This window comes from Octopus bimaculoides, chromosome 11 (assembly GCF_046866305.1).
Source record: "Octopus bimaculoides isolate indiv1 chromosome 11, ASM4686630v1, whole genome shotgun sequence".
Lineage (NCBI taxonomy): Eukaryota > Metazoa > Mollusca > Cephalopoda > Octopoda > Octopodidae > Octopus > Octopus bimaculoides.
In genome coordinates, this window is record NC_142938.1 from 17017918 (window position 1) to 17045599 (window position 27682).

At 36.6% G+C, this 27682-nt stretch overlaps 2 protein-coding genes across 5 annotated transcripts in view; both read left to right on the forward strand.

Annotated features, from left to right (window-relative positions):
- Positions 1 to 21580, forward strand: part of LOC149133195 (uncharacterized) — a 59700-nt gene extending 38120 nt beyond the window's left edge. Inside the window, exons 3-4 of one of the 3 annotated variants that reach the window (XM_089359554.1) lie at positions 15427 to 15480; positions 15987 to 21580. In XM_089359554.1, the coding sequence (XP_089215680.1) occupies positions 15427 to 15480; positions 15987 to 16107 (175 nt within the window). In that variant the 3' untranslated portion in view covers positions 16108 to 21580. The remainder of the gene's footprint in view (positions 1 to 15426; positions 15481 to 15986) is intronic. The other 2 variants (XR_016243601.1, XM_089359555.1) reach the window with 2 other exon arrangements.
- The window catches only part of LOC106880928 (protein pellino), a 120631-nt gene that overhangs the window by 36608 nt on the left and 56341 nt on the right, over positions 1 to 27682 (forward strand). Inside the window, exon 1 of one of the 2 annotated variants that reach the window (XM_014931099.3) lies at positions 23258 to 23401. The exons of the other annotated variant lie outside the window; for it this stretch is intronic. Coding sequence (XP_014786585.1) covers positions 23316 to 23401 — 86 coding nt within the window. The 5' untranslated portion in view covers positions 23258 to 23315. Of the gene's footprint in view, positions 1 to 23257; positions 23402 to 27682 lie in introns of those variants that run through there. 2 annotated transcript variants of the gene reach the window in all.

The following is a 27682-nucleotide window of genomic DNA, read 5'->3' on the forward strand; positions in this document are numbered from 1 at the left end:
CTAAATCAAGATATTGATCATTGGAGTTGATGTGTTGTCAAAGCAACGTTGCAGTTTGATATGCTGTCACATTTGCTAACTAGGACGACAAGCTAAAATTAGGTGTTTGTAAATGTATCCTATTCAGGATTCAAAATTTAGATTCTTTAAAAAAAAAAAAAAAAAAAAAACTTTAATGCCATTCAACTAATATTTATCTTCATTAACATTGTTTTTTTGCTTTTTCCATGCTGGCATGTGTTGGGTAAAGTTTATTGGGGCAGTATCCTACATATGGATGCAATGCTTGATGCCAGGTCTTATTTTTCAAGTGAGGTACTTGAGTCTGTATCTTTGCAACATCAAAATGTTGCTAGATATTTTGTTTATTGGACATATAAACATTATTGCCACAGTAATGTAAAATATATGCATGCACGTGCACACATGCATGCACAACATGCTTCCATATGCTTTTGATCTATCAATTTCACATTGTTGGCCTATCTAAGGTTATATCATAGATACTTGCCTAAAATGTCATGCAGTAGGATTGAACCTAAAGCTATGTGGTTATGAAGTGGACTGCTTAATGATGTAGCCATACCTGCCGTAACTCAGAAGTATAATCCCCTAAATCACCAGCCAGCTCGATGTAGAATACTTCTATTTTGTTAAGTTCAGTGAGCCTCCTTAAAAGCTCCATTGAGGTAGTGTAGAGTGAGTACTCTTACAAATTAGATTTTTTTTTTTTTTTCTGTGGTTTGATTTCTTCGGTTGTTTCTGCAGAACATCTTTTACATCTTTTCATGATCTACTGGTGGTGGTGAGTCAAGCAAACTTATTTTCAGCCATGACCATCCGATCTATTTTTTGCTCTCAGACTGTGCATCTAACACTATATCATTCTCCAAGATATTATTTATTTCAAAATTGCAAGGAATTGAAGAATTGGCTACTGCTTTAAAAAAAATTGTTTTGTAGCAGGTTGAGTGACTGCAAAAATGTTTAGTGATGTTTGGTTATTGTTGTTGTTTCACCTCAGGATAGCTCTGACTGAACATATCCATAACCAAAGGTGTCTCAGTTATGATTTTCCCATCATTCTCTTGGGCTTTATCCAGTTCATGTCTCTTTTCAAGGCAGTTGGCTGTAGTTTGAGAAAAATTTAGCTGTTATTTCAACATGTCAAATGATTACAAACAAGGTTCTTTGTCTTGTTATGACTTGGTTAAACCTAAAACTGGCAATGTTACTCAGAAAGTAGTCTGATGTGTCTCATTTCAAATTTGGTTGTTGTAGCATCCAGAGTAGGTGAGCATGGTGAAGTACCATACTACAGATTTGAATTTAGTACTGCAAGATGAAACTTTGATCAATAATACAGAACTCCATGGCAGCTAGTTTAGAGAAATGGTGGAATACTGGATTTAAGCAGCCTTATTATGTTTTTTTTGTCTTGATTCTTCACTCACACTCTTACCATAGCAGCAGACATAGCTGCCACTTACCTAGCCTTGGCTTAGCTAGGAATCAAACTATCTTCCCATCATACTTTTGTCATGTCCTTTCTTCTCCACCATCCAATGAAACTACTCGCCATGGTTTATAATTTATCTCTACTTTCTTCATATTAGTTCTTCAAGAAAAGAAAGAATTTGAATTTAGCATTTCAGGTTAATGTAAGTAACTCGCTTTCATCAATGATGTAGTACTTCAAGGTCTGCAGTTTAACAGAAACCGTATTCTGTGAGATAGAATACTTGATGGAATTTAGTCCTGGTGCCTCTTAGCTTTTATCATATGAAGCAATGTATTGGGGACATAAGTTTTCCCTCTGTAGTTCCTTCACTCACAGTTAGCTAGAAATTTGTATAAAATACCAACAAACCTATTTTAATATTTTTCTTGAGTAAAGCACTATTTTCAGTCTAATTGTTATTTCCTTCTTGTTCCCATTTTTTTTCTCTTCTTTTTACTCAAATTACTTCCCTTAGCTTCCCCTAATCTGATTTCTCTCTCAAGGTCAGACCTCATGTCTGCAGTTCACAAAATGGTGCATTGCAATACCCTGGTGTTCAATGAAATGATGGAGAAAAGCCATGATAATATAAAAATTTTTTTTTTTTCTTTCAAAAAAAGAGCAAAATATAAACTGAAATTCTAAATATAAACTCTTGATAGTTGGTTAATTTATTGAAATAATAAAATAGCATTTAATAATTGTTTACGTATTTATAGACTAAAATATATAAATGCTCGTTATTTTGGTATAATTTTCACTTTATGCATTTAGAACATCAAAATATTGTGCTGTGAGTAAAAAGTGTTTGGGAACTGTTTCTCTGCATGGATCAATATGGTAATGACATTTCAGCTGTGGGTTTAATGTATGAGAGCTCTTGGAACGAGTTATAACTGAAGAGACAATGTATGCAGGCTGACCAGCTCATGGATATGTCTTGCCATACAATAGTCCAACAACTAACTGCAAGTGAGTAATGCTCTCAATGCATCACCAGCAGCGGGTGGTAGCTACTGTGGAGACAGTTGATTTTATATATATATAAAAGGCGCAGGAGTGGCTGTGTGGTAAGTAGCTTGCTTACCAACCACATGGTTCCAGGTTCAGTCCCACTGCGTGGCACCTTGGGCAAGTGTCTTCTGCTATAGCCTCGGGCCGACCAAAGCCTTGTGAGTGGATTTGGTAGACAGAAACTGAAAGAAGCCCGTCGTATATATGTATATATGTATGTATGTTGTGTATCTGTGTTTGTCCCCCCACCATTGCTTGACAACCGATGCTGGTGTGTTTAGGTCCCCGTAACTTAGCGGTTCGGCAAAAAGAGACTGATAGAATAAGTACTAGGCTTACAAAGAATAAGTCCTGGGGGTCGATTTGATTCGACTAAAGGCGGTGCTCCAGCATGGCCGCAGTCAAATGACTGAAACAAGTAAAGAAATATATATAATCATCATTGTTTTAACATCTACTTTTCTATGCTTGCATGGATCAGACAGAATTTGTTGATGCAGATTTTCTATGGTCAGATCCCCTTTACTGTTGCAAATCTTCACCTGTTTCAAAGCAAAGTAATATTTCTCCATGACCAGGCATATTTTTCATGGGAGACTAGAAATGAACATTTGCTTGCATCACAGTGATATTTTCTTATTCTCACTGACAAACAAAATCGATATTGTTTAGTCCCAGTTCGGCTTTAATTGAACAAACCTTGTGAGCAAAGACTTTCCAGCTGTGGAAAAAGTTTTTTTCTTCTTTTTCCATATAAAACTATTCACTCCCTCTCTCAGCTGAGAGGTCCTGGTCTTGCAAGTTCACGGGGGCTGGTACCACATAAAAGGCACCAGTGCAGATGCTACGTAAAGGAGCACCCAGTACATTCTGTAAAGTGGTTGGCATTAAGAAGGGCATCCAATCATAGAAACCATGTCAAATCAGACAATTACAAACTCCTGCCAAACAATCCAACCCATGCCAGCATGGAAAACAGATGTTAAATGATGATGATATATTACTTAGTGACGTTCCTTTTCCAAGACAGTGATGTGGGAAGTTTGGCTGCTTTTCCCAGCAGGTTGAGCAGTCACTTACAAAGATTCTATCTACTGGAATGTTTTATTTTCAGGTACTGTCAGCTTCATAGTTCATCATCATCGTTTAACGCCCGCTTTCCATGCTAGCATGGGTTGGACGATTTGACTGAGGACTGGTAACCAGATGGCTACACCAGGCTCCAATCTTATTTGGCAGAGTTTCTACAGCTGGATGCCCTTCTAACACCAACCACTCAGAGAGTGTAGTGGGTGCTTTTACGTACCACCGGCACGAGGGCCAGTCAGGCGGTACTGGCGACGGCCACGCTCGAAATGGTGTATTTTACATGCCACCTGCACAGGAGCCAGTCCATCGGCACTGGCAACGATCTAGCTCGAATGTCTTTTCACGTGCCACTGGCACAAGTGCCAGGAAGGCGACGTCAGTAACGATCACACTGGTGCTATTTACGTGCCACCGGCATGGAAGCCAGGCAGCTGCTCTGGCAACGATTGCGCTCGGACGGGGCTCTTAGTGCTCCACTGGTACAGGTGCCAACACGATGTTGGCTATTATATTCTCTTGAATGAGTTGATATCTATTCCTAGCAAAACATAGTACCTTTTGAAAAAGACAGGAATCCTTAGTTTGAGTAGACAGCTAGTAAGTGCCAGTTAGTCAAACTTGTGTAATCAGTGGTGAGATTGAACTTGGGGACATTTGTGAAACAAACACCTCGTAATCACTTGGCCATGTGCCATATACTTCATATTTACTGATAATCCTAATTAATTCATGACAGTATTTAATAGCAATGGAATTTTGCATATCTATATATGTATATATTTTTTTTCTTTTTGCAATAATTATTCACTTGCTAAATTATCCTTTGCCCCTCGCACACTTTGCCCTCTTTCACTGTTACTTTTCCTCTTTTTTTGATTATTTTTCTCATTTTTATTATGTATTTATTTTATCTTAACCTCACTAATTGAGATAATTGCTACAATAGTAATAATTATCTTAGTAAACATATTTATTATTTATTCCCCCCCCCCCCAGGTCTGAATTTTATTAATAAATAAAAAGATTTTTTTATCATTCATAATTCTATGTAATCAAGATAGGATTTTGACTGCTCTTTCACTTTGATTTGTGTGTGTGTGTGTGTGTGTGTGTATGACATACTCACACACATGAACATATGACATACACGTACACCTTTTTTTCTTTCAGTCATTAGACTGTGGCCATGCTGGGGCAATGCCTTAAGGAATTTTTGTTGAATGAATCAACCCCAGGGTTTATTTTTTTGTTGTTTTGTAAACCCTGGTGCTTATTCTATCTGTTTCTTTTCCTGAACTGCTAAGTTACAGGGACGTAAACACCAACATCAATTATCAACCAGTGGTGGAGGATAAACACATTCTCAAAGACATATATGATGGGCTTCTTTAAGCTTCCATCTACCAAATCTACTCACAAGGCTTTGGTAGGCCTGAGGCTATAGTAGACACTTGCCTAAGGTACCACAGTGCGACTGAACCCAGAGCAAACTTCTCACCACACAACAACGTTCAGAAAAAAAAAAAAGCCAAAAAAAAATAATAAATAAATAAACCTGTCCTCCAGCTTGAGGGTTTGTTTTTAAGGTGTTGGTGCTAGTATACCGAGGTGGCATGAAGTATTTGTCATTTGACTCTCAGTTCACCTTACCTTGTAAATCTAGTTATGGCAATAAAGAAATGTAAAATAATGATAAAATGAAGATCCTTTGGGGGAGAGGGTGGTGGATAAAGCACAACAATAGCACTCCATCCCGTTGGCGTGATAGTAGAAAACTAGTCGTTAGGTTGGTGGAAGTGAATCCACGTGTACTGCTTACATTGTACAAATACTATCATCCTGCAGAGAAAGAAAAAAAAAAATATTGCCCCTCCTTTCACCTTCATCACAAGGCCATACTTCTATTTTAGGTAGAAGGAACAAACGGTCGAGATCAAAACTGAAGCCAGTACTTAGTTGTTTGTTACTTTTTGTTTAATTATGGTCCCTGAATGGTGAACAGCAGTGTTGACTTTGATGGGAGTTAAAACTCAGAACTTAAATGAATGTGATGCAAAAATAGTTGAGGGATTTTGTCCAGGATGAGTATGTTGGTAGGGTCCTTTTTGACTTTTGGGTAGCAGAGGAGCATATATTATAGGTTTATTAGCATCCAAAGAAAAAAAAAAAAATCTTTTTACTTGTTTCATTCATTGGACTGTAGCCATGCAGTGAGTGGCACCACTTTCAAGGGTTTAGTCAAACAAATTGACCCCTAGTACTTGCTTTTTAAGTATAAAGTGGTTGGCATTTAGAAGGACATCTAACTGTAAAATACCATGCCAAAACTGACCTCACCTGCACAGGTGCCATGTAAAAAACACTCAATCCACTCTATGAAGTAGTTGGTGTTAGGAATTGCATCCAGCCATGAAAACTATGCCAAAACATACAGCGAAGCAAGGTGCAGTCTTCTGCCTAGCCAGCTCCTCACAATTGTCCAGCCCATACCAGCATGGAAAGCGGACATTAAATGATGATGATGTTTGGGGTCTAAATGTTAATTTAGAACATTTAGATGCCCTTGAGACATGGGCAGTTTGGAAAGAAAAAAAAAATTCTTTTAGTTTCTCTGGAGAAAAAATATCTGCAAAGGGAAAAGTAGTTTTATACCTTTGCATGTCATATTCATTAATGGCTTAGTGATTGCCTGATTTGGTAATATCACCAGATTAGGAGCACAAATCTCTTGAGAAAGATGTTTAGATCTTGGAGCAGTCCTGAACCAGCAACAGGTCTATGACGAAAAGCATTCCAGATATAGTGTGTGTTGGATTACACGATCCAGTGTATCCTTTTTTTAAAGTTGGTAACGTCTAATTTAAGGGTGATTTGGGTTGTTTTTAGAAAGTCGAAATGCTGATTTGAGGCAGTGAGGGAGCCTCAGTATAGTAACATGAAGTATTAGAAAAAGAAGCCCAAACTCCATTGCACCCTACTATCTTATAAAAGGAATGTACATTGGATGGATTGTGTAATCCTAAATACACTGTCTTAAGGCAGAATAGTCATACTGGAATGCTTTTGATCTTTGGTTTGTTCAATCAGGACTGGCTTGGGTTAAACAACTGTTCATTCAGGCTCACTCATTGTTCGGCATTGTTGTCCCCAACCTGTAGGACATCTTATGTTCCTATTTATAAGCCAACACTAGTGACACTAGTTATGTGCTTAACTGGGTCACCCAGTCCTTGGTTTTCACAGTGAAGATTTGCCTTTCTCTCTAAGCAACAACCAACCAGTTTTGCATTGCTTCCCTCCCCCATCTCCGTGGTACCATAAAGGTACAAATGAACAATAAGCTAGTAAGACCAATTAGTAAAGGTATGTGTGTGTTTGCTATTTTGTTTTTTTGCAACTTGCTCTCTGACTGGACTTTAACCTATATCCAAGCAGTTTCTTGTTTACCCCTGAACACTGGTTAGGTCTTCTACATCTCTCATCTGTACATTAACAACCCACTTCTGTTACTTCTAATAATGCACCATGGCATTGTCATTGCCTTCATTCTTTTTTAACCCTTTATTATTTAAACCAACCATATCTGGCCTAAATATTCTGCTTGTTTTTTGCTGAAATTGGCCAGACCCTGTTTTACACACCTACTCAGCAATGTCCTTCTAAAACTAAACAATCACATTGTTGAAATCTTGAAGCTATGAGATAATGCATGATCAATTCAAAACAATGTGAATGAATAAGCTATACATTTGACAGAGTAATCAAAATGCTAAAGGGTTAATATTCTATTTATAATGAACCAACATTGATTCCATGAATCTAGTCCTTGAAAAAGTTCTCTAATGAAGACATCGAACCTAATGTCCTTCAAAAGTATTAAGATAGAATTACATATCAGTTTTACATCTCACTCACGCATGAACAATACACAACTGGAGTTCATAAAGTTGCCACAATTAACTAAGATATTTGTAGCAACTCTGTGTATTTGTGTGTATTCATACATTTTACTAATAGTCCTATTTACAGCAAGGTACATTGATCTATTGGAAGTTGGGTCTCTTTGCCATAGATACATCGCACCAGCAACAGGATATAAACTGCTGATTTATTTTTTTTCTGACCGGTAGTCTGGCATCCCTTTGACTTCTTAACCTGCAAAATTTGTGGATTGAAACAACTTTATAAAACTTGGCGACCTGCCCAAGTTGGCACAGCAGTCATTGATAGCTGTCGGTAAACCTGTATCAGTCTTTTTGCCGAATACTTGCTTGCTTTTTGTTACTCTTACACTCACACCCTCGAAATTATCAGTTCTTGACCCTCTAAACTCTTATAAGAGGAAGGTATGTTGCTCACATACTTGCACATGCATGCATAAACACATATGCACACACACCATATATATCTACCTCTTGTTCTAATGAACTTAGCTAGGAAACGAACATCTTCCTTCCTGTAAGGTATCAGTCAATCATAAAACTATTCTTATGTCCTTTTTTTCCTTCATCCAAACTAGCCACAGTCTGTCTTACATTACCCTCACTTCTCTTCAGTTTCTCTTCCTTGTTCTCAACATAAAGGCAACAAATTTCAATTTAGCACTTCGAGCTAATGAGACCCTCACTGATCAATAATACAGTACTGGAACATTGGACTAAATATCTTTAATTTGTGATGCTGCATAGCAGTGAGACTTAAGTATTGAATATGAAAAATTTTGCTGAGTCTGGAGTGAAATGTTGTGGTCAGTTGGATGTGGTTTGTATGGACATGCGGTGTGAATGAATGATAAATGCTGTGTAGAAAAGTGTTGTCAGTGGAGTGTATCTATGGAAACAACAACTACTGCAGCACAGTTAATCATAAAGACTGTCTGAGCTGAAACTGCTTGTATCACTTTGTCAGCAGAGTGATCTCAGCTATAGAGGTTGTTGAATACTACAACCATGCTGCAGAAGAGCAGGAGTAGTATCCAACCCTTTAATGTGTATGGCATCTCATCAAGCCTGGTTAGATTGCCATGCTAACTATTGAGCTAATAATGAGTTCTCTTCCCTAGCAATCAAATATTCAGAGCACACCCTATGATTCCCCACATCAAAAAAAAGGACATTAGATTGTGTAATCTTAGATACACTGTTGCACGACTACAGTGCCTTTCATCAAAGGTCTACTTGGTCAGGACTGGTGCTGCACAGCGACTAGTTACTGTAATCCTACTTTTTCAGGCTTAAATAAGGGTTCTCATAGACGGGCTGTAATTCTAGAGTTGTGTTCAGCCTTACTACTATGTAGCACACACCATTCCATAGTCAGCCTTAACTCTGATGCTTATTAATTTTCTCCTTCATCTATGTTTTCTTTTAATATCTTTATTCCTTTTCCTTCTGATGGTAACAGAAACCATAACATCTGGAGCTACAACAAATATACTTTCCTTTGGTTTCAACAAAAATTATTTTAGTTATTGATAAACTTAATTGCCTTATTCATTGTATTAAAATGTAAATGGCTGGTTATTTCAGATATTTGTACTCTTAATGTAATCTTCTAGCAGAATCAGCATGAGACTGCAACAAGACTGGATCTTTTAAAGTTATAGATATGGTCCAGCAGGTTTCCACATGAGTTCCCAATCTACTTCATTTCATTCACAAGACTCAGACTAACCCATGGCTCTTGTAGAAGGTATTTGCCAAAGATGACACTGAATGAGTTGGAACTCAAAACTTTGTGATTGAAATGTAGTTACAGACATGCAACCATGTTGAATGATAAAGATACATTAGGATATGGTTTGTAAATTGATAAAAACAAAAAAAAATTTTTTAAATGTTCATTAATTAGAGTTCCATTGAACTGAATCTGCTTACCCAGGTTCAAATTTCCCTTGTACCTCAATGGCAAAAAAGATCACCATACCCAAACTCTGAAGTCAATAATTGCTTGATGACCCATTGATGGATAATTGTGGTCATGAAAAATCAAGCTGGTGACAACTGTTTACTGCACATTTGCTTAAAGGAAAGTGGTTAGAGGCAGATATATACTCAGAAGAGGAACAGTTTTTTTGTGGGGTTGGATATGATGCTTGTCTCTCACCCAGACTTTCTTTGTTTTCTATCCTGGATTTACTCCAGCTAGACACATCTACATGTATATGTATGCTCCCACTAGTAAGTCCATCTATTCACTTGTCCATCAGTCAATGAAGACACTTTGTTTTCTTTGATTATGGATCTTTTGATGATTGTACTTAAAGATCAGTAGTAATGGATTATGCAGTCACATGACTAACTGAAGAACTGCAAGTATTACCATGTGCAATCTTTAGTTATAAAACAACTATTTCCCATTTCATTGTCAAAGATGTGCACAAGACCCCATCTGCCATGATCAACCATCTAAGATTCATGATCCGTGTTGCAACAGGAGATATCTACCAAATGTAGTGGTGTCATAGGTACTTGTTTCTCATATCACTGTGGCAAAGGTGATCCGAAATGACTGGTACTTCCTCTTAGCCCTATGAAGCTGCTGGAAACCCAGACTGTCAGAAAGCACCTTAACCCTTTTGATACCAACCTGGCTGAAACCACTTCTGGCTCTGTATTATAAATGTCTTATTTTCATAAGTTTTGAATTAAAATCTTCCAAATCTTAGTCACAGTTTACGTTCCTAACACTAGCTTAATGATAACTGAGTTATTTTACTAAATTCTTTGTTATATTTAAAATTAATTGAGAGAAACAGAGCATCTCAAAATAAATTCAGAAATGAAAGGGTTAAAACTGACCACCACATTTTTCTCTCCCAGGATGTACTCACCTAGCCTTCTTCTTGGACTCAACCACAAGGCAGTATTACATTCCCACAAGCCCTATCAACTTTTCCCCTAGGCACAAGCTCTGATCAGAACCAGGGGTCCATCATTCTCGAAGTAGTTTGCAGCATCCTTATTGTAACTTCAATTTTTTAACAGCATCAAGTGTATTTTTTCCCTCTCAGCATTGCCGATATATGTACACATGGGTTCCTTTTTGTCCATTGCATGTGTGTGTATCTTTTGTCCATTGCATGTGTGTGTGTCTTTTGCCCATTGCATGTGTGTGTGTCTTTTGTCCATTGCATGTTTGTGTGTCTTTTGCCCATTGCATGTGTGTATCTTTTGCCCATTGCATGTGTGCGTGTCTTTTATCCATTGCGTGTGTGCGTGTCTTTTATCCATTGCGTGTGTGCGTGTCTTTTATCCATTGCGTGTGTGCGTGTCTTTTATCCATTGCGTGTGTGCGTGTCTTTTATCCATTGCGTGTGTGCGTGTCTTTTATCCATTGCGTGTGTGCGTGTCTTTTATCCATTGCGTGTGTGCGTGTCTTTTATCCATTGCGTGTGTGCGTGTCTTTTGCCTATTGCGTGTGTGTGTGTGTCTTTTGCCCATTGCATGTGTGCGTGTCTTTGGTCCATTGCATGTGCATGTATTTAGTTCATTGCATGTGTGTGTGTGTGTCTAGGGTCTGTTGCACGTGTGTCTTTGGTCCATTGTGTGTGCGTGTCTTTGCTCCATTGTGTGTGTGTGCCTTTGGTCCGTTGTGTGTGTGTGTCTTTGGTCCATTGTATGTGCGTGTCTTGGTCCGTTGCACATGCAGCGTGCGCATGCATGTCCGTTGCGTGTGCACGCTTGTCTTTGGTCCATTGTGTGTGCATGCACGCCTTCGGTCCATTGCACATGCACACGTCTTTGGTCCATTGCACGTGCATGCATATCCTTGGTCCATTGCATGTGCGTGCATATCCTTGGTTCATTGCACATGTGCGCATGTCTTTGGTCCATTGCATGTGTGTGCATGTGTCTTTGGTCCATTGCGTGCATGCATGTTGTCTTTGGTCCATTGCACATGTGCACATGCATCTTTGGTCCATTGCACGTGTATGCTTGTTTTGACCAATGCATGCATGCATGTCTGTGATTGATCAACACATTGTGTGTCTTTTCAATCTCTTATGATTCTGTCTTTATACAACTATTTGATATGGTTTCTCCCAGTTGTTCATCTATCCTTATAGACGCACAACTCACTCTTCAGCATAAAACCATCTTCAATATATCTGAAAGAACTGTTTATTTTAAAGGCACACACTTATGTGGATGTTCCAAGCTGCTGACACACATACAATCCTGCATATATACATGCATACTTATATATATTTGCATATGTATAGATATGATGTATGCGTACATATATATATATTTACATATACATAGTTGTGCTTGTACATGCATAGACATATGCACTCACATGTGAATGTATAATGTTAAGACTTGTTCATCTATAAAGAACATCTGTTTGACTTCCTAGGTAGATCTATCTGGTTGCTATATTTGCTCTGGTCTTCACTGTTTCAAATTCCCCTGTCTGTTTGTTTACATTGCCGATACTTATGTACAATTAAAGAAAAGGGGGTTTTCATAAACGGTAGCAAGAATTTTGTTCAGTAGTAAAGTGTAACATTACTGGGTGCTCTTATTTATTTTTGTACACTAGTTAGACATCATTTGGTTCTTGGTTCAAATTGTCACTAAGTTAAGCACTAAGCCTGTTTTAAAGTGAAGTTCACAAGTTCGGTTAAGTTATGAATGCAGGTCTTTCATTTGAGAAAAAAGTTTTTCAATGCTCCTTTTTTTTTTTTTTTACCCCTCTCCCCTTTTCTCTTTTAATGGTTTTGTGCATATACTTTTCTTTTCATGTCTTTAGTGCCAGTGTATTTAAAGGTTCTATCATTGTACCCCCACTATGTTCTATGGCATATTTGTTGTTGTTCAACCTCCTGATCAGTCCTGATTAAGCAGGTCCATCTTTATAAACGTTTTCTTAAGGTAAGAGGGTGTAATTTAGAGAAAATTTAACTGCTATTTCTAGCAAGTCAGAGGTGGGCACCTAGAGGCCTCTTTGCTTGTTTATGAAGATCCTACACAGACTTTAATGTATGAAGCTCTGGCTGCTAAGAGAACTCAAGGTTTTACAACTTAATATGAAATAATAATATTGATGAAATTTGTAATCTGTTATTTTACAATACTCCAGTCCCAGTTGGCTGAGCTCTCAGAACACAAAGGGACACATCTAAATACTGCAGGGCATTAAAAGGACTGTGGTGGGACTGCTGCTGTGGAAAGAGACCCCTGGAGAATAACTGTCCAGCATAGGGGACCAAGATATCCCAGGAGTTGTAATACTGAGATATGGTTTGGGTGATTTATAATTGTATAATTGAGTTGGAGTGTGTAGGTAAATGAAGTTTAGCTGCATTTCTAACCAATATTTAGTTGTAGTTGTGAGTGCTGCTGTGTAGTAAGACGTTTTCCTCTCAACCACATGGTTCTGTTTCTCTTTATTTCTGAGTTCAATCCCATCAGGATCAACTTTGTCTTTCATCCTTTCACAGTTGATTAAAAAAAAAAATTTTCTTTTAACGAAGTACAACCTAGGCTAGTGGATTGACACCACTGTTAGTGTTTGGTGAAATTCCTTGCAGTAACTGTTCCCGCAATACTCTTGACAATATTGGTGCAAAGCTATAGCAGTCCAAGTTGGTGGTCTTTCTCATGGGTAAATATCAGTAGCACAGACAGGGGAGACATGTAGACTTGTATACATGAGCAACTACTGGTCTTCCACAAAAATTTTACCTAAGCACATAAGTAGGCTGCATCATGATTAATATTGACCAGTGGAAGACCTACAATTGTGGTCCACTGGGGTCCGCAACACACCTCTGAAGGCAGGATAAGGTTTACAAATAACCTATGTGGAGCCCATTTCCTATTCATTACTAAAATAGTTACTTGGGTTTACTGTAATACTTTGTACTGTAAATTTGTAAATATTGTTCACATGTAAAGAAATTCATTTTATTTAAGAAAGTTTCTCTTAGATAATATTGGATTGAATATGTAATGGTATTATTTGGATGAGAAGTTGAAAGTGACAAGACTGAATGATGATGACACATCAGAGAAAAGAATGGATGAAGAACAATATTTCTTAAAGATGGCCATTTATTTGGTTGATTATAATGTCGTTACAATATAAAATAAAAACGACATAGTTTGTAGGTGTATACATGTATTACTAGTTTAACAGGGTTCCTTGGATTCTTTGCATGTGGAAACTTCATTGTCTGCTACTAGAGAGGGAAGCTATCTCACCATAAATAGTTTATCTGTTTTCTTAAAAGATACAACTAAAAAGACTTGCAGATCCATCTCATGGTCATGGCAGGCAAAATGGAAAAGGCGTTGCCCTGAGGGATGGCAAGAGAGATGCACTTGAACAGACATTTCGACTCAAAGGGCTTGCACTTGCAGATAGCCATCTGTTTCATTAGCAGTGAGCAGGGATGTAGTCTGAGGTCGAAGAACACTGGAGGTCTCCACTGCTTGACAACAAATCTGTCATAAAAGTGACCGAGTGTGACAGGAAGATGGAAAGAAATACTTTGCTGGGTAATCATGGCTGAAAGGAAGGATACATTTTGCTGAGAAAAAGGAATTCCACTGATAGGCAGAAAAGGACTAAATGCTGTTGCTGAGAGAGAGAATATATATATGGTTTGAAAGAGAAAGGACAATGTTTTGATAGCTATTTAGCAAGTGATGCAGTGTATCTATCATGTGATGAGAATAAAAAGAGCAGCAGCTGATCTGTCATGTGATCAACAGAAAAGAAAACACTGTATTTTGTTTGATTCAGTTATAATTTTTGACATCTTGTATGCAGTTGTAATTTCATAATAGTTATTAAACATCTAAGAAAAATATTGGAAATTGTGTGTGTGGAAACATTTTTATACTTGAGAATTATTTGTATAGAAAGATTGTATATATTTCATGTGTGCGTGTTTACACAAAGGCATGAATATGGATATTTCTGCAAATGTTTGCCTCTTTGTTATACCCATAAGGAACTAGGATAGGGAGATAGAGCAATCACTTCAGTAACAATTTTCCTTATTTGAATTCCTTTCCTATTCGGTTATGAAGGTTGGTGGGGTGGGGTTGGGGAATAAATATCTTGATCATTTCAATATATTCTTTTATCTCACACACTCTCACCCTAGCTTGCTTGCCCTCTTGTGCCCACCCACTTCACCTCTTGCACCCACCTGCTTTGCCTCTCATGCCCTCCGTCCCATGTTGTTCACCTGCTTGTCAATATTGCATATGCCCACCACATCTCCTTGCACTATCTTTCTCACCTGTACATATGCATTTTGTTACACTACACTTTCCTTGCACATTCATTTGTACATATATTTTTACATTCACTCAATTGTATACAACACTTCTCTTTCTCAGTTGCACATATTTTTCTATCTTTCTCCCACTTGCTTGCTTCCTTGCAATCTCTCTAAAGTTTTCTACTTGCACACACCATTTTCTCTCTATCATCTGTTTTATCATTTAGTAAATTAAAAAAATTATCCATGAAATTTGTTAGGATAAGCATGTTTTACAATCATGTGTCTTTGTACTTACAGAGGAATCCTTGCATTTTATTAGGGTTGCTGTCCAAAAATTTAATGAATAAGGAAATTTTTAAGCCTGTTCCAAAATGTGCTTTCTCTTTAAAGTGTGTTGGTCATTTTTGGGAAGCAAGGAACTATTGAAATGAAAAATCTTGTTTGTGTGCTTTTGCTGTTTTTGTTTTTCCTCCTTCCATTTTTTTCCCTTCTCCTGTTAATTCAGCCAAAATTTTAAAAGTTTTCAACAGAAAATTCTGCGAAAAGCGTTCTCTAGATTTTCTTCCTTCCTTAACAGAGTTCCTATCGTGTTGGATTGTCCAGTACGTCTAGTTGGTTATCGCAGTGAAAGGTATGGATAAGTAGTTACATCTGACGCATGAGAATTTCCGTGATCATTTTTATTACTACTATTGCTATTATTATTATTATTATCATTCTCATTATTATTATTTCTCTCTTTTTTTCTCCTTTTACCAGGGTGTCTTTTTAAGTCTCTTAATTTGTTCCATTTGAGTCATTGTCATATTTTCAGTTCTGTCTCCAAACTCTTTGATTCTTTTATCATGTAATTGTTTACTTTTCCATTTCTTTTCATCATATTTGAATTCCATGCACATATATATATATATATATATATATATATATATATATATAAATATGTATGCATATATGCATGTGCATACACATGTACATATTTATACATATATCTTTTGGTCAGCAGTGTTTCAGTCTGTCAGGCTAAATATCTTTTTCTCTCTCTGTTTTTATTTTTTTTCCTTTATTTCATTTTGCATGCTATACATATATAATTATTATAATGCACTTTTTGTTTCTTTTTCTGTTTTGTGGTGGAAGCATGTTGACTGTAGACAAGAGAACAGAAGCTAGAGTTTCAATCCAGAAATCCAATTTGATGAAAGCAATGCGATTTTATCCTGAATTGGCTTACCATTTTACTTGCTGCAGGACCTCCTGATATATTTAAGCATTGCCTCTCTTTTGAAAATAAATAAAATAAATCAATTAATTAAATTTTAATAAAAAAAAGATAAAATATGAATTAAAAGGAACTTACTACATTCTTGTTCTGTCCAGTAAATATAACTGCCAAATTTCCCTCACAATCTACAACCCTTTTGTTACTAATATCATGAGGCATTTTATTCAACACTCATCTATATATATAAATATCAGTAAAATTCACTGTTATTCATTACTGTTTGAAGAGGTGTAATCCAACACATTTCATATTCCTTCATTCCATTTTGTATTTCTTTCATATAGATATCGTTGACATAGCTATAAATATTATTTTTCATTGAGTACTCTGAAAAATACCTTACTCTGCTAAGGAGGTCTGATAAAACTGAAATATGTCCATTGCTTTCACCAGCTGGCTTTTATGATTAGACCTATTCTGTCTGCATTACCTTTTTCTAATAATTTTCTAATATATTCTCATAATTTCAAACTCATGGGAGAGAGCTGGAGCACTATCCCTTGATTTTTAGATATTTAGATATTTTTAGATATTTAGGGCATCCAGCTGTAGAAACTCTGCTAAATCAGATTGGAGCCTGGTGTAGCCATCTGGTTCACCAGTCCTCAGTCAAATCGTCCAACCCATGCTAGCATGGAAAGCGGACGTTAAACGATGATGATGATGATGATAAAACACCTATAGAGGAAACTTTTGTTTATTGATCATATAGATAATCTCAGTTAATTGGGGGGTTTTTAAGGTTTTTTTTCTTCTCAACTCTCCATATTGCATCACATTTGAGAGACCCTATCACATCTATGTATATTTAGTATGTAAAACACTCTTTTGAGATTCTTTCTCCTTTTACACACACACAGAACAAGTAATTGTTTATTTGGTCATAATTCAAGATAAACTGATTGCCAGTTATGCTTAAAAAATATTCATGATAATATCATTGGTAACTTAATAAACATTGAACTTTGAAAGTTTTCTAATGAAACATAGCACAAAGGGATTGAAAGTAAACTCTAGATTGTGTACTCTAGTTTCGTTCTGTTTTTCAATGTAACATTCTTCTGTAGAGATTTCAAATTTTGCATGCTTTTCATACTAACTTTTTGCCATTTGTACATAACTGTCTGGAAGCAAGTGACAAACAAAGCAGAGGAAGTATTTAAAGATAAAAAAAGTAAATTACATTAATTATAGAAAGTAATAATGCATCTTAACATTGTTTGTCTCGTAATTTCTAATACAGTTGTCTTTCTCTCTCTCTCTTTTTATCTTCTCTTCCCTCATTCTCTTTCTTTTCTTCTGTCTCTTCACCCTGTTTCTGTCTTTACTTCTCTCTTTGCCTTGTTGCTTTCCTCCTTCCCTCTCTTTGCTTCTGTCTCTTTTCTCCCTTTCTCTCTCTGTGTTTATCACCTTCCTCCTCCTCCTCTCTTCTTCCCCTCCTTTATCTCCCTGTCTATCTCAAAATACTTTACTTTTCTTCCTATAGCAAACCTTATAGCAAATATTTCTTTAAAAAAATGCAAGAAAATTTTCTCCCACCATTGTAAATCACTCAAACTGGTTGTGAACTTCAGTTCTTAAAATATTCAATAAGCTAAAGAGACTCACTGCTTCTCAGATTGCATACTAGGGCAACATTTTAAGGTAAACTACCTTAAATTATTGCAAATTATTGCTGATTGGTGATGGATAGATGAACTGTGACACGCAAAATTGAATATATATCTTGCCCAGAGACACAATTAAATACAGATATATCTGATCCGAAGTTCAATATCTATGCAAGACAGTTTAGATGTTTCACCATTAACAAAATATTTCAGGAATTGAAATCAATTCTTGATCCATTGTCAGTCTACAAGTGCCACTGTCATTTCTACCGTCATCACCATTTACTATCGTCGTTATTCTTGCACAGACTTTTGTTGTCTACTCACTATATTATTACTAAATTCTTTCTGCATGTATTTTTGTTTCTCTTAATCTCTCAGTTAATAGAAAATTGTTACCATTTACCATGCATTACCAATTATTGTCTGTGGCAAGATGATTCCATTACACATAGTTAAAGAAGTGTCAGTACCTTATAGTCAAAGATATGGACAGTATTTACAAGATGTCAATTAGGCCAATGCATTTCGATGAGCTTGAAAAGGAAGCTCAGTCTGTTCAGTATAACTTAAGCTTGTGTTGTTTTTGTAGAGCTATGGGTCACACCCAATTACCATCTAGTTTTTTATTTTTTTATGTAGGACATTACCTAATGTAGTAACCATTTTTGTTAATGTAGTAAGGTGTGGTTTCAATGATGTTTAGCGAAATTCAAGCTGGTTGATAAATAATTAGAAACATCCTCATTGGCTCATTTTTTTTAAAAGCATAATTTAGGATAATAGCAAAATTTAAGACTCTTTCAGTGTGTTAATTTTCATGTACAGAACTTGTGATGGTTTTAGTTATTTAGAGGTACACTGGAACAATTTTTTTCTCTTGGAGGGGTTGGGCTAAGCTAATGCAACTGAGAAAGGCATGTCATATTGTCTCATTTTCCCTTATTTTAATAAATCTTGAGAAGGAGAGTACATAAGTTGATAGATTAACTATTCATTTCATATCTTGCTTGTTGATTAACTTGTTCATTGTCTGGTGTACAGTGTTGGCCAAGACATTTGTAATGGCTCAGTTTGATTGGGTGAAAAACCGTAGAGTGGTACATGTATAACTCAGCTATAAAATGTTCCCTTCTACCAAACTATAAATAGTTAACACAGGTTGAGAGCAGCTCAAAACTGTACATAGTGACAGTACTCTAAAATAACGAGTCCTTTCAATACAGAATCCAAGTCCTCCAGAGGGAATATTGTTTAGGAAATGTACTCTGAGCAGCTGATAACTTAACCGGGATTCACAATAGGTCTTAAGTAGTTTTTAAGCTGGTTGTGGGCCTCAGCATATACCTTGAACATTATGTAAATAATTTTTTTATTTTTGTGCTTTAATTTGTAAAATAATCAAATTTTGAAGGAAATAGTAGTTTCCTTTGATTTCTAGATAGAAGCAAAGAGGAAATAACACTTGCTGACCAAAGAAAAAAATAAAAATAAAAATTTTGTTACAGTGTAGTCTTTGTTCTCACTTATAATAATAGGCGGGGTAACGTTGAACTTGGCATTACATAACTCCTGTGGTATTATTTTCAGCGGGAGGGGGTCACTGGGCTTCTATGGTGGTGGTAGGGATGCATACTGTGATTTCTTTAGCTGTGATCCCACAGTTTGTCTTGACCATCATTGACTACAAAACAATGCATAAGGAATAAAAGTAACTGTTAGTACAAATGCATATGGTAGGAAATCACGAACTAAACTAATATTCTGTGTTTCATATCTTATTACCTGTATCACATTTTGTCCACAGTAATACCTAAAACTCTTAGTTCAATTTCAGTTAATCATAAAATGTAGGTGCAGCATGAATGTACCTCTACTCTGGTAGGTTTGAGAGTTTAAGTCCTGTGTAATTGGGTCACTGTAGCTCTTTTGTATTCCTTTTGTTGTATTTCTAATGAGATGCATTGTCTGTCTATTTACCATTAACCTTTTTGTTACCCTGTATGTGTTGTCATCTACAGCCTTTGTTTCAGTTTATTTGAAGGTAATGAAGAAATTAGTAACATAAACTGGTGTTTGGAAGATAGATTGTGAAATTTTGATGGAAGGTTTTTAATTTAGATAACTTTAAAATGGAATTTGCATCATACAAACTGGAGTGGTTTCAGATGGATCAGTAAAGGAAGGGTTAAGTTTGAGAATATAACTTCAGGTACGGCCATGTGATTTAAGAAGTTTGGATCTAGGTTCAATTCAAGTGCATAGTACTTTGGACATTTTCTTCTTCGGTGTCAGGTTGACCACTACCATGTGAGCAGAAGCTGGTAGATGAAAACAGCAGAGGTCCAACACACACACAAAATGTGCATGGCTTCTTTGTTTACTAGTATTGCGTGAAAAACATGAATTAGACTTGATAAATATAGATTAAACTGATAAATACAGATTAATTTGATGCTCTAGCATGGTCACTGTTCAGTGGCAAAAATACAGCAAGGAATATAATCCAACATTCTGCCAATTCTGTTGTTCAACATAATGAGGGAGATCACAATGTGGATGCTTGATCTTTTAGAAATGGCAGACAAATTATATTCTTTAGCCTTTAAAAAGAACACATTTGGATAATGTCTTCCTGGAAATACTATTGGGTAGATTAGCTTTGGTTGGACTATCTTTGGTCATAGGTCTGTTCAATCAGAGCTGACTTAGGTTTGAAACATCAAAACTATTTCTAATTCTTCTTCATCATCCTTTTGTGTCTACTTTCCATGCTGAAGCATGAGTTAGATGGTTCAACAGGTCAATGGACTACACTGTACGCACAATCTCAGTTTTGACAGGGTTTCTATAGTTGAATGCCCTTCTTAATACTTACAACTATTCAAAGAGTACTGGGTGCCTTTCTAATTAGAAGTGACCTCACAGTACTAATGAGGTCACCTCTAATTAGAAAATGATAATGGTTCCTCGTTTTGGCCAAAAGCATTGAGTTTCCACTATAGATAGTTCAGTGACACTCTCAGTATATTACTGGTACTTAGTTGAACTTGGAATGATGGAAGGCAGTGTTGACCCCATCAGATTTTATACCCAGATGTAAAAGATAAGAAAATGCCCCAGAACATTTTTAGTCAAGGTTCTGTCAACTTACCATTTTTTATTATAAAATTCATTTTGACCAGGACTAAGCTTATTCAACTTGGTTGATTTCAAAATTTGCTGTATAATATTTATACAGGTTAATTTTAATTTTGTACATTGGTACACTAGACCACAGATTTGTGAAAGAGAAAGAATAATCATTCAGTCGATACCATATCATGGCAGTTATTGGTTTTAACAGTCCCACTCCTTGCCACACAATCACTGAAAAACAAAAGGAAAGATTAACACTGCTAGGATCTGAACCTGGAGAAAAGACATGAAACAATATGCCGTTAGGAATTTAGTCTAAACTCATTTCTATGCATGTACTGCCTGCCCTTCATATAAACATCATAATACAGCATGTCTTACTATTCATTGGCACCACTGGCACTAACGGTTTATAATTACTTTCACCAACTGCATTCAGTTTACATGTTGATTTTTGTTTATTTTGAGTTTCGTTTTTAATGTTGATCTGTTTTAATGACGTTCTAGTCTTTTACAGTTAATACAAGTATGGTGTGCTGTTCATACTCCTCACTAGCACTTTTATAAATGATTGTCTGTGTTGTCACTTGAATCGATTATGGAGTATCTCTGTGGTTTCTTGATTGCTAGAAACAACAGTCAAATCTTCAACTCACACTCTACTTGAAAAATGCTACATTTTTTGAATAAAAAATTGAATGTTCATAGCTATAATGTTTTTGATCAGAATCCTACTGGTTCAGGACTACCCTGGGGCTAACCAACAACAAAAAGAAAGGCTTTAGAAAAGTAATTTCATCAACAATTTCTCCTGGTGTGATAAAAGTAGTTTAATATGAAACCAGACTGTCAACCCAACTTGCCAAAAATCCGTCTAGCTACCTTTTTCGTAAGCCTTCTACTATTTGTAACCATTCAAATTATGTTATAAAGACAGGCTTTTCTCTTTAGGGCTAGAAAACACATTATTCCCCGACAACTACTAGCACTCTAAGAATATTTACTAGACTGCATCCAAAGAAAGGCTACTTAACTGATTGATATGGTGTCTTACACACATTTCTGGCTGAAGAAAAGTGCTGTCTTTTCTGCTTGGAGCTGGCTGATTTTTGTATGACTACCACTTGGGTACTCTAGACTGGGTTATCTTTCTTCCTTGTGTGTCCATTCCCCAGGGCCTGGCACTAACAGTTATGGCCAATCCTTCCTCTCTTGTGGATATCACCCGTCTGGAACTCCCATCCTGGACACTTGTTTCTCTTTCAATTGTTAACTTATAATTATTTAAGAGGAATGTTAAATTAGGTTGAAGTCATCAGGCTCTTGGAGCCTATGAAAGTCATAGGCACTACATCCTTCCTAATCCATTCCAGCATGGAAAACGGCTGATGATAGATACATGTATGTATGTGTGCATATGTATGCATGCATGTGTGCGTATGTATATATATATATATGTGTGTGTGCCAGTACCGCCTGACTGGCCTTCGTGCCGGTGGCACGTAAAAGCATCCACTACACTATCGGAGTGGTTGGCGTTAAGAAGGGCATCCAGCTGTAGAAACTCTGCCAAATCAGATTGGAGCCTGGTGTAGCCATCTGGTTCACCAGTCCTCAGTCAAATCGTCCAACCCATGCTAGCATGGAAAGCGGACGTTAAATGATGATGATGATGATGATATATCTCACTAACTTAGTTGTGATGATGATAATTTGGTTAACTCTTCATTGTAAACCACCTGAAACTACATCTGATTCTTTGACAAAGATTGCATGTTTAGTATTCATATTTTAATTAAAATCCTCCATCATAGCTTCTTCTAAGAAACTTTTTATATTCCTAACATAATGTCCTTTGTTTTTGTTTATTATTATTATTATTTAAAGATTTTCCAGTGTAATTTGTGGGTGATTTGGTTGCTTTTCTTCTAACAGCTCGCAGTAAAGTTACTGTGGCTGCTGTTAAAGTTGAAGATTAAGAACTGTCCTTAATCTTATTTGACTGTGTTCTAAAACATAAAAGATCTTTTATTACTAAACATCCCCTGTCAATAATGATGATAATAAATAATAATAGTACTAATAATGAGCTTAATGTTAACTCTCTCCACACACACACACACACACACACTCTCTCTCTCTACTGCACATAGACACTGAAGCTGTGTGTGTGCGTGGTTTATTGTATTCATAGCCTCAGTCGTAATAATAATAATACTTTTATTTTTATCCATGTAGTTACTTAAGCAGCTTGGCTTTTGTAATTTTTTTTGACAATATTTTAGTAATCCTCTATCCCTAGTAGTTTCGGGGCATTTTGTGTATGTTTGTGAACATGTATGTCTGTCTATACCAGAGAGAGAGAGAAACAGTCAGAGGTAAACTTAAGCAGACTCTTGTAGTCACCAAAAGTTTGTTGCCTGTCGATGGGTTAGGATGTTGTTGGAGTTCTGCTCCTGTATTGAGAGGCCTCCTGTTAAGCTTGAGCATCAAGTCCGGCTGGTCAGCTTCCACCATGAAAGGTAGGCTAAACTGTGCTGCTGTTGTTATGTTGTCAAGTACATACTTCTGCTTACTACAAGTCGTTACTCTCTTAATACTACACCTACTGTTTATTTTCAGAACAGTAGCTGAATTTTCTATGCATTGCTTGTGTATTGTTTCAGCGTGAGTGTATATTTAGTGTTCTATGTATTTGTGTATATGACAGCCACAAGGACTTATGAGAATTTCTTACCATCATATATACATGTGTTAAGCAAAGAATATTGGTTTAGTTGACACTTGGTTCCATTGTTTTTCTTTTGTTTTTTCTGTTTGTTGATTTTATGTGCATTGCGTGCAAATTGATGCCTGGTTAATTATAAGGGCATTGCAACAAGCATAGAAGCTGTTTGCGTGAGCCCAGGTGAAGCTAAGAACAGGTGCAGATCTTAGTGGTAGTAGTAACTATTCTGGCTGTAGAGAAGGATAGGAAATTTTTTTTTCTGTTATGTAGACAGTAAAAGATGTAATATTCAATGTGTGTTTCTGTACTTATGGACATATATATATATATATATACATGCTTGGGTGTATATGAATATTTATGTATAAACGATATATACAATTTATGCTTTTATATAACCAAGATGGTTCAGCGGCGGTTGTGTTAATTATGGTAATATGAAAAGAATCGTTAATAGCAGCTGTGTTTCACAGCTGAGTGCTTCTGCTAATACTGACAGCTTGGCTCAACTCTAAAATAGGAAAGTGAGAGAGAATGAGTGAATTAGGCACCCACCTGTGTTCTATTTCTTTGTGCTAAAAAGTAGTGAGAGAAATTGAATTTGAACCTTGGAATCTTTCGACCACTACTAACTAGTCCAAGATTTTAACCATTCATTCAATATTGTTTCTTGAAGAAATTAGCATCTTGTTTCATACTATTAATAGTTGTTAATGTCTAGGCCCCATTAAGCTTTGAATGAGTACCGATGATCAAAGGCCTTCCCCTTTATGACCACCCCCATTTCTTTCCAGACACTATGATTACATTATCAACTATTTTTTTTCTTTTAAGATGATATGGTATACTATGAAGCAGTTTTGAGCTGCCATTTCTAGCAGACTGAGTGGCTGTATAGGGGCTTCCACCCTCCTTTTTTTTGTGACACAAGGTTTATTTTTTTTATGAAGTGTGTGTAAAGTCAACCCAAGAGAAATAAGATAAAAGCTCCCTTCTACTGCATACACACATACCTCACTCTTTTTGTTCCCTATGATTTCAAGTGTTAATGTTTAATTGAGAGTGAGTGCAGTTTTTATCGATAATGGGATACAATCAAATCTCGTGTATTACTGGTATTTACTTGAGACAAAGGTAAAAATGACTGAAGCAAGGTTTGAACTATTAAAAAGTAGAAGGAAGAAGAAAAATAAAGAAATTACTGTTTCACGTATGCCCTAGGAGTTTGACTTTTCTTCACTAACTTAATAATTCTTTCAAATTTTGGTTGGTCAGCAATTTTAGTGGGTGGTGGCAGTTAGTTGATTATATTGACCTCAGTATTTGATTGGTACTTTATTTTATTGACCCTGAAATGGTTGACCTCAGCAGTAAACTAAGAATGTAAAGCGTTGCAAAAAATGCTGGTAAGCATTTTGTCTGACGCACTGTAAAAGGAGTAGACCCAGAAAGACATGGGACAAAGTGGTGAGAAATGATCTTTAAATGTTGAGCCTTACAGAGGAGATGATAAGGGACCTTGATTTGTGGCGGTTTGCTGTACTAGAGAAGATCAGTGTCCCTTTCTCAGATGGAGGGTCTTTGTCTTACATGCTACTTGGTGACCCTGCTGTTGCCACATTAAAAAAAAGCACCTGTGCTGGTGCCACGTAAAAAGTACCCAGTACACTCTGTAAAGTGGTTGACATAAGGAAGAGCTTATAACCATAGGACCCATGCCAGAACAGACAAATGGAGCCTGATGTATTTCTCTGGCTTGCCAGTTTGGAAAATGAACATTGTGTGATGGTAATGATGATGCACTAATAATCCTGTCAGCTTGGTTAATAATAATAGTCAAACATCTGTTTTTCCATGCTAGCTTGGCTTTAATAGGGAGGTATATAAAGCAGGATTTTTATGGTCATATTCTCTTCCTAGGGGAAGAAATATCAACATCATCAGTTGTAGCTTGGCTACAAATGATTACATCACCATTTGTTGCTATGGTTCAGTGCAGATTATAAACTTTCACACACATTTCTTGCAGCCTCTGTCTATTCAAATTTACTCACAAGATATTGGGGCCATGGTAGAAGATAACCACTCAGTGCCAGACAGTGGGACTGAACCTGAATCCGTGTGGTTGAAAGTGAACCCTTCAGCTACAATGCTATACATGAAATTTATGCATCGACACATACATGGGCACATTATGGCCAAACAATTAAAACCATGCTAAAACATACAGTGGAGCTTGTGGCAGTCCTCTGGCTTGTCAGCTCCTGTCAAGCTGTCCAACTTATGCCAGCATGGGAGACAGACATTAAATGATGGTGAAGATCAATTAAGACGTTTACCCTATAACCATGAAGTCCCAGACATGATCTTGCTGCACAGCAATGTGGGTAACAACAACTTCTTTTGTTTGTCACAGAGATATCAGATACGATAAGCATTACAAATTGTAAATTTTTGTGTAGTGGGGTTTACATAAAATCAGGTGTTTAATATGAGAGGGGGGGGAGACTTAAGATGGAAAGTATACAGTGTACAAAATATGTGAATACATGGATGATGCAGTTCTCCAACCAGATCCATTCAAGGAAATCCATAGATCCAAAATCATCTTTGACTACCAAAGGCACGAGTATTCACCCAACTGTTGTTCTCCAATTCAAAGATGCCATTCAGAGTAGTCCCTATTTTTGCCATAGTCACCTACTTCTTGATAATTTCACTGGAAGAGAGCACCTCTCTCCATCCTCACTTGAATAATAATTATAATTTCAAATTTTGGCACAAGACCTGCAATTTCAAGGTGCTCAACTGGTACTTAATTTATCAACCATGAAAGGTGAAGTCGACCCTGGGGGAAATTGAACTCAGAATGTTAGGACAGTCAAAATGCCACAAAGCATTTGCCTGATGTGCTAATGGATTCAATAATCCTTTCTACGAAAAGCACAAAGCCTAAAATTTTTGGGGGTAGCGGCTTGTTGATTACACTGACCCCAGTGCTCAACTAATACTTATTTCATTGACCCTGAAAGGATGACAGGCAAATTCAACCTTGGTAGCATTTGAACTGAGAGCATAAAGACAGATAAAATGCTGCTCAGCATTTTGTCAGGCATGCTAACAATTCTGTCAACTCTAATCTCCTAATATAATAATGAGCGTAGTGTTTTTATATATTTGTGTATATATATATGTCCAGAATCACGCCGGATATGGAGGCAGAGAGAAAATAGTAATTCAGTGAAGGAGAAGTAGTGAGAGTAATAGCCCTGATTGAGAGGGAGTGAGAGAAAGGAAGGGGTGATGGATGAATAAGGAAGGAAGGAGTGAAAATCAGCTTTTCAGTTCTGTGTGAATATGTGTGTGTGTGTGTGTGTACAAAGGGAGTATGTGATTATTATGCACCTTATTTATATATAAAATACTACAATTAGACGTCATTTTTGACGGCACGTGGTCAGCTAATAATGATAATAATAGCAATATAAATGATTTATTCGATACAAGGATGTTGTATGAAAGGCACATTACAAAGATAGGTTACAAAGTGTGTGGAGGTTTATGTGAAACTGGGTGAAACGGGAGGGATGAAAGGAAAAGTATACCTAGTATGTATATCCATGAGTACTTACATTGACATTATCAGAATGAAAGGTGTAGTTGGGGACTCAACAGGATTTGAAGTGAGGAATGTTGAGATGTACAACACTGCAAGCTGTTTTGCTTGATGCTCTACTGATTTTTATTATACACTACTGACTTAATACTTACTATGCTGATGATTACTTAAAGTAATACATGGTCACAAGATTTATATGGGAGGGGTATACTCTATTACTTGTTTCAGTCATTTGACTGTGGCCATGCTGGAGCACCGCCTTTACTTGAACAAATCGACCCCAGGACTTATTCTTTGTAAGCCTAGTACTTATTCTATCGCTCTTTTGCCAAACCGCTAAGTTACGGGGGACGTAAACACATCAGCATCGGTTGTCAAGCGACGTTGGGGGGACAAACACAGACACACAAACACACACACATGTATATATATATATATATATATATATATATATAC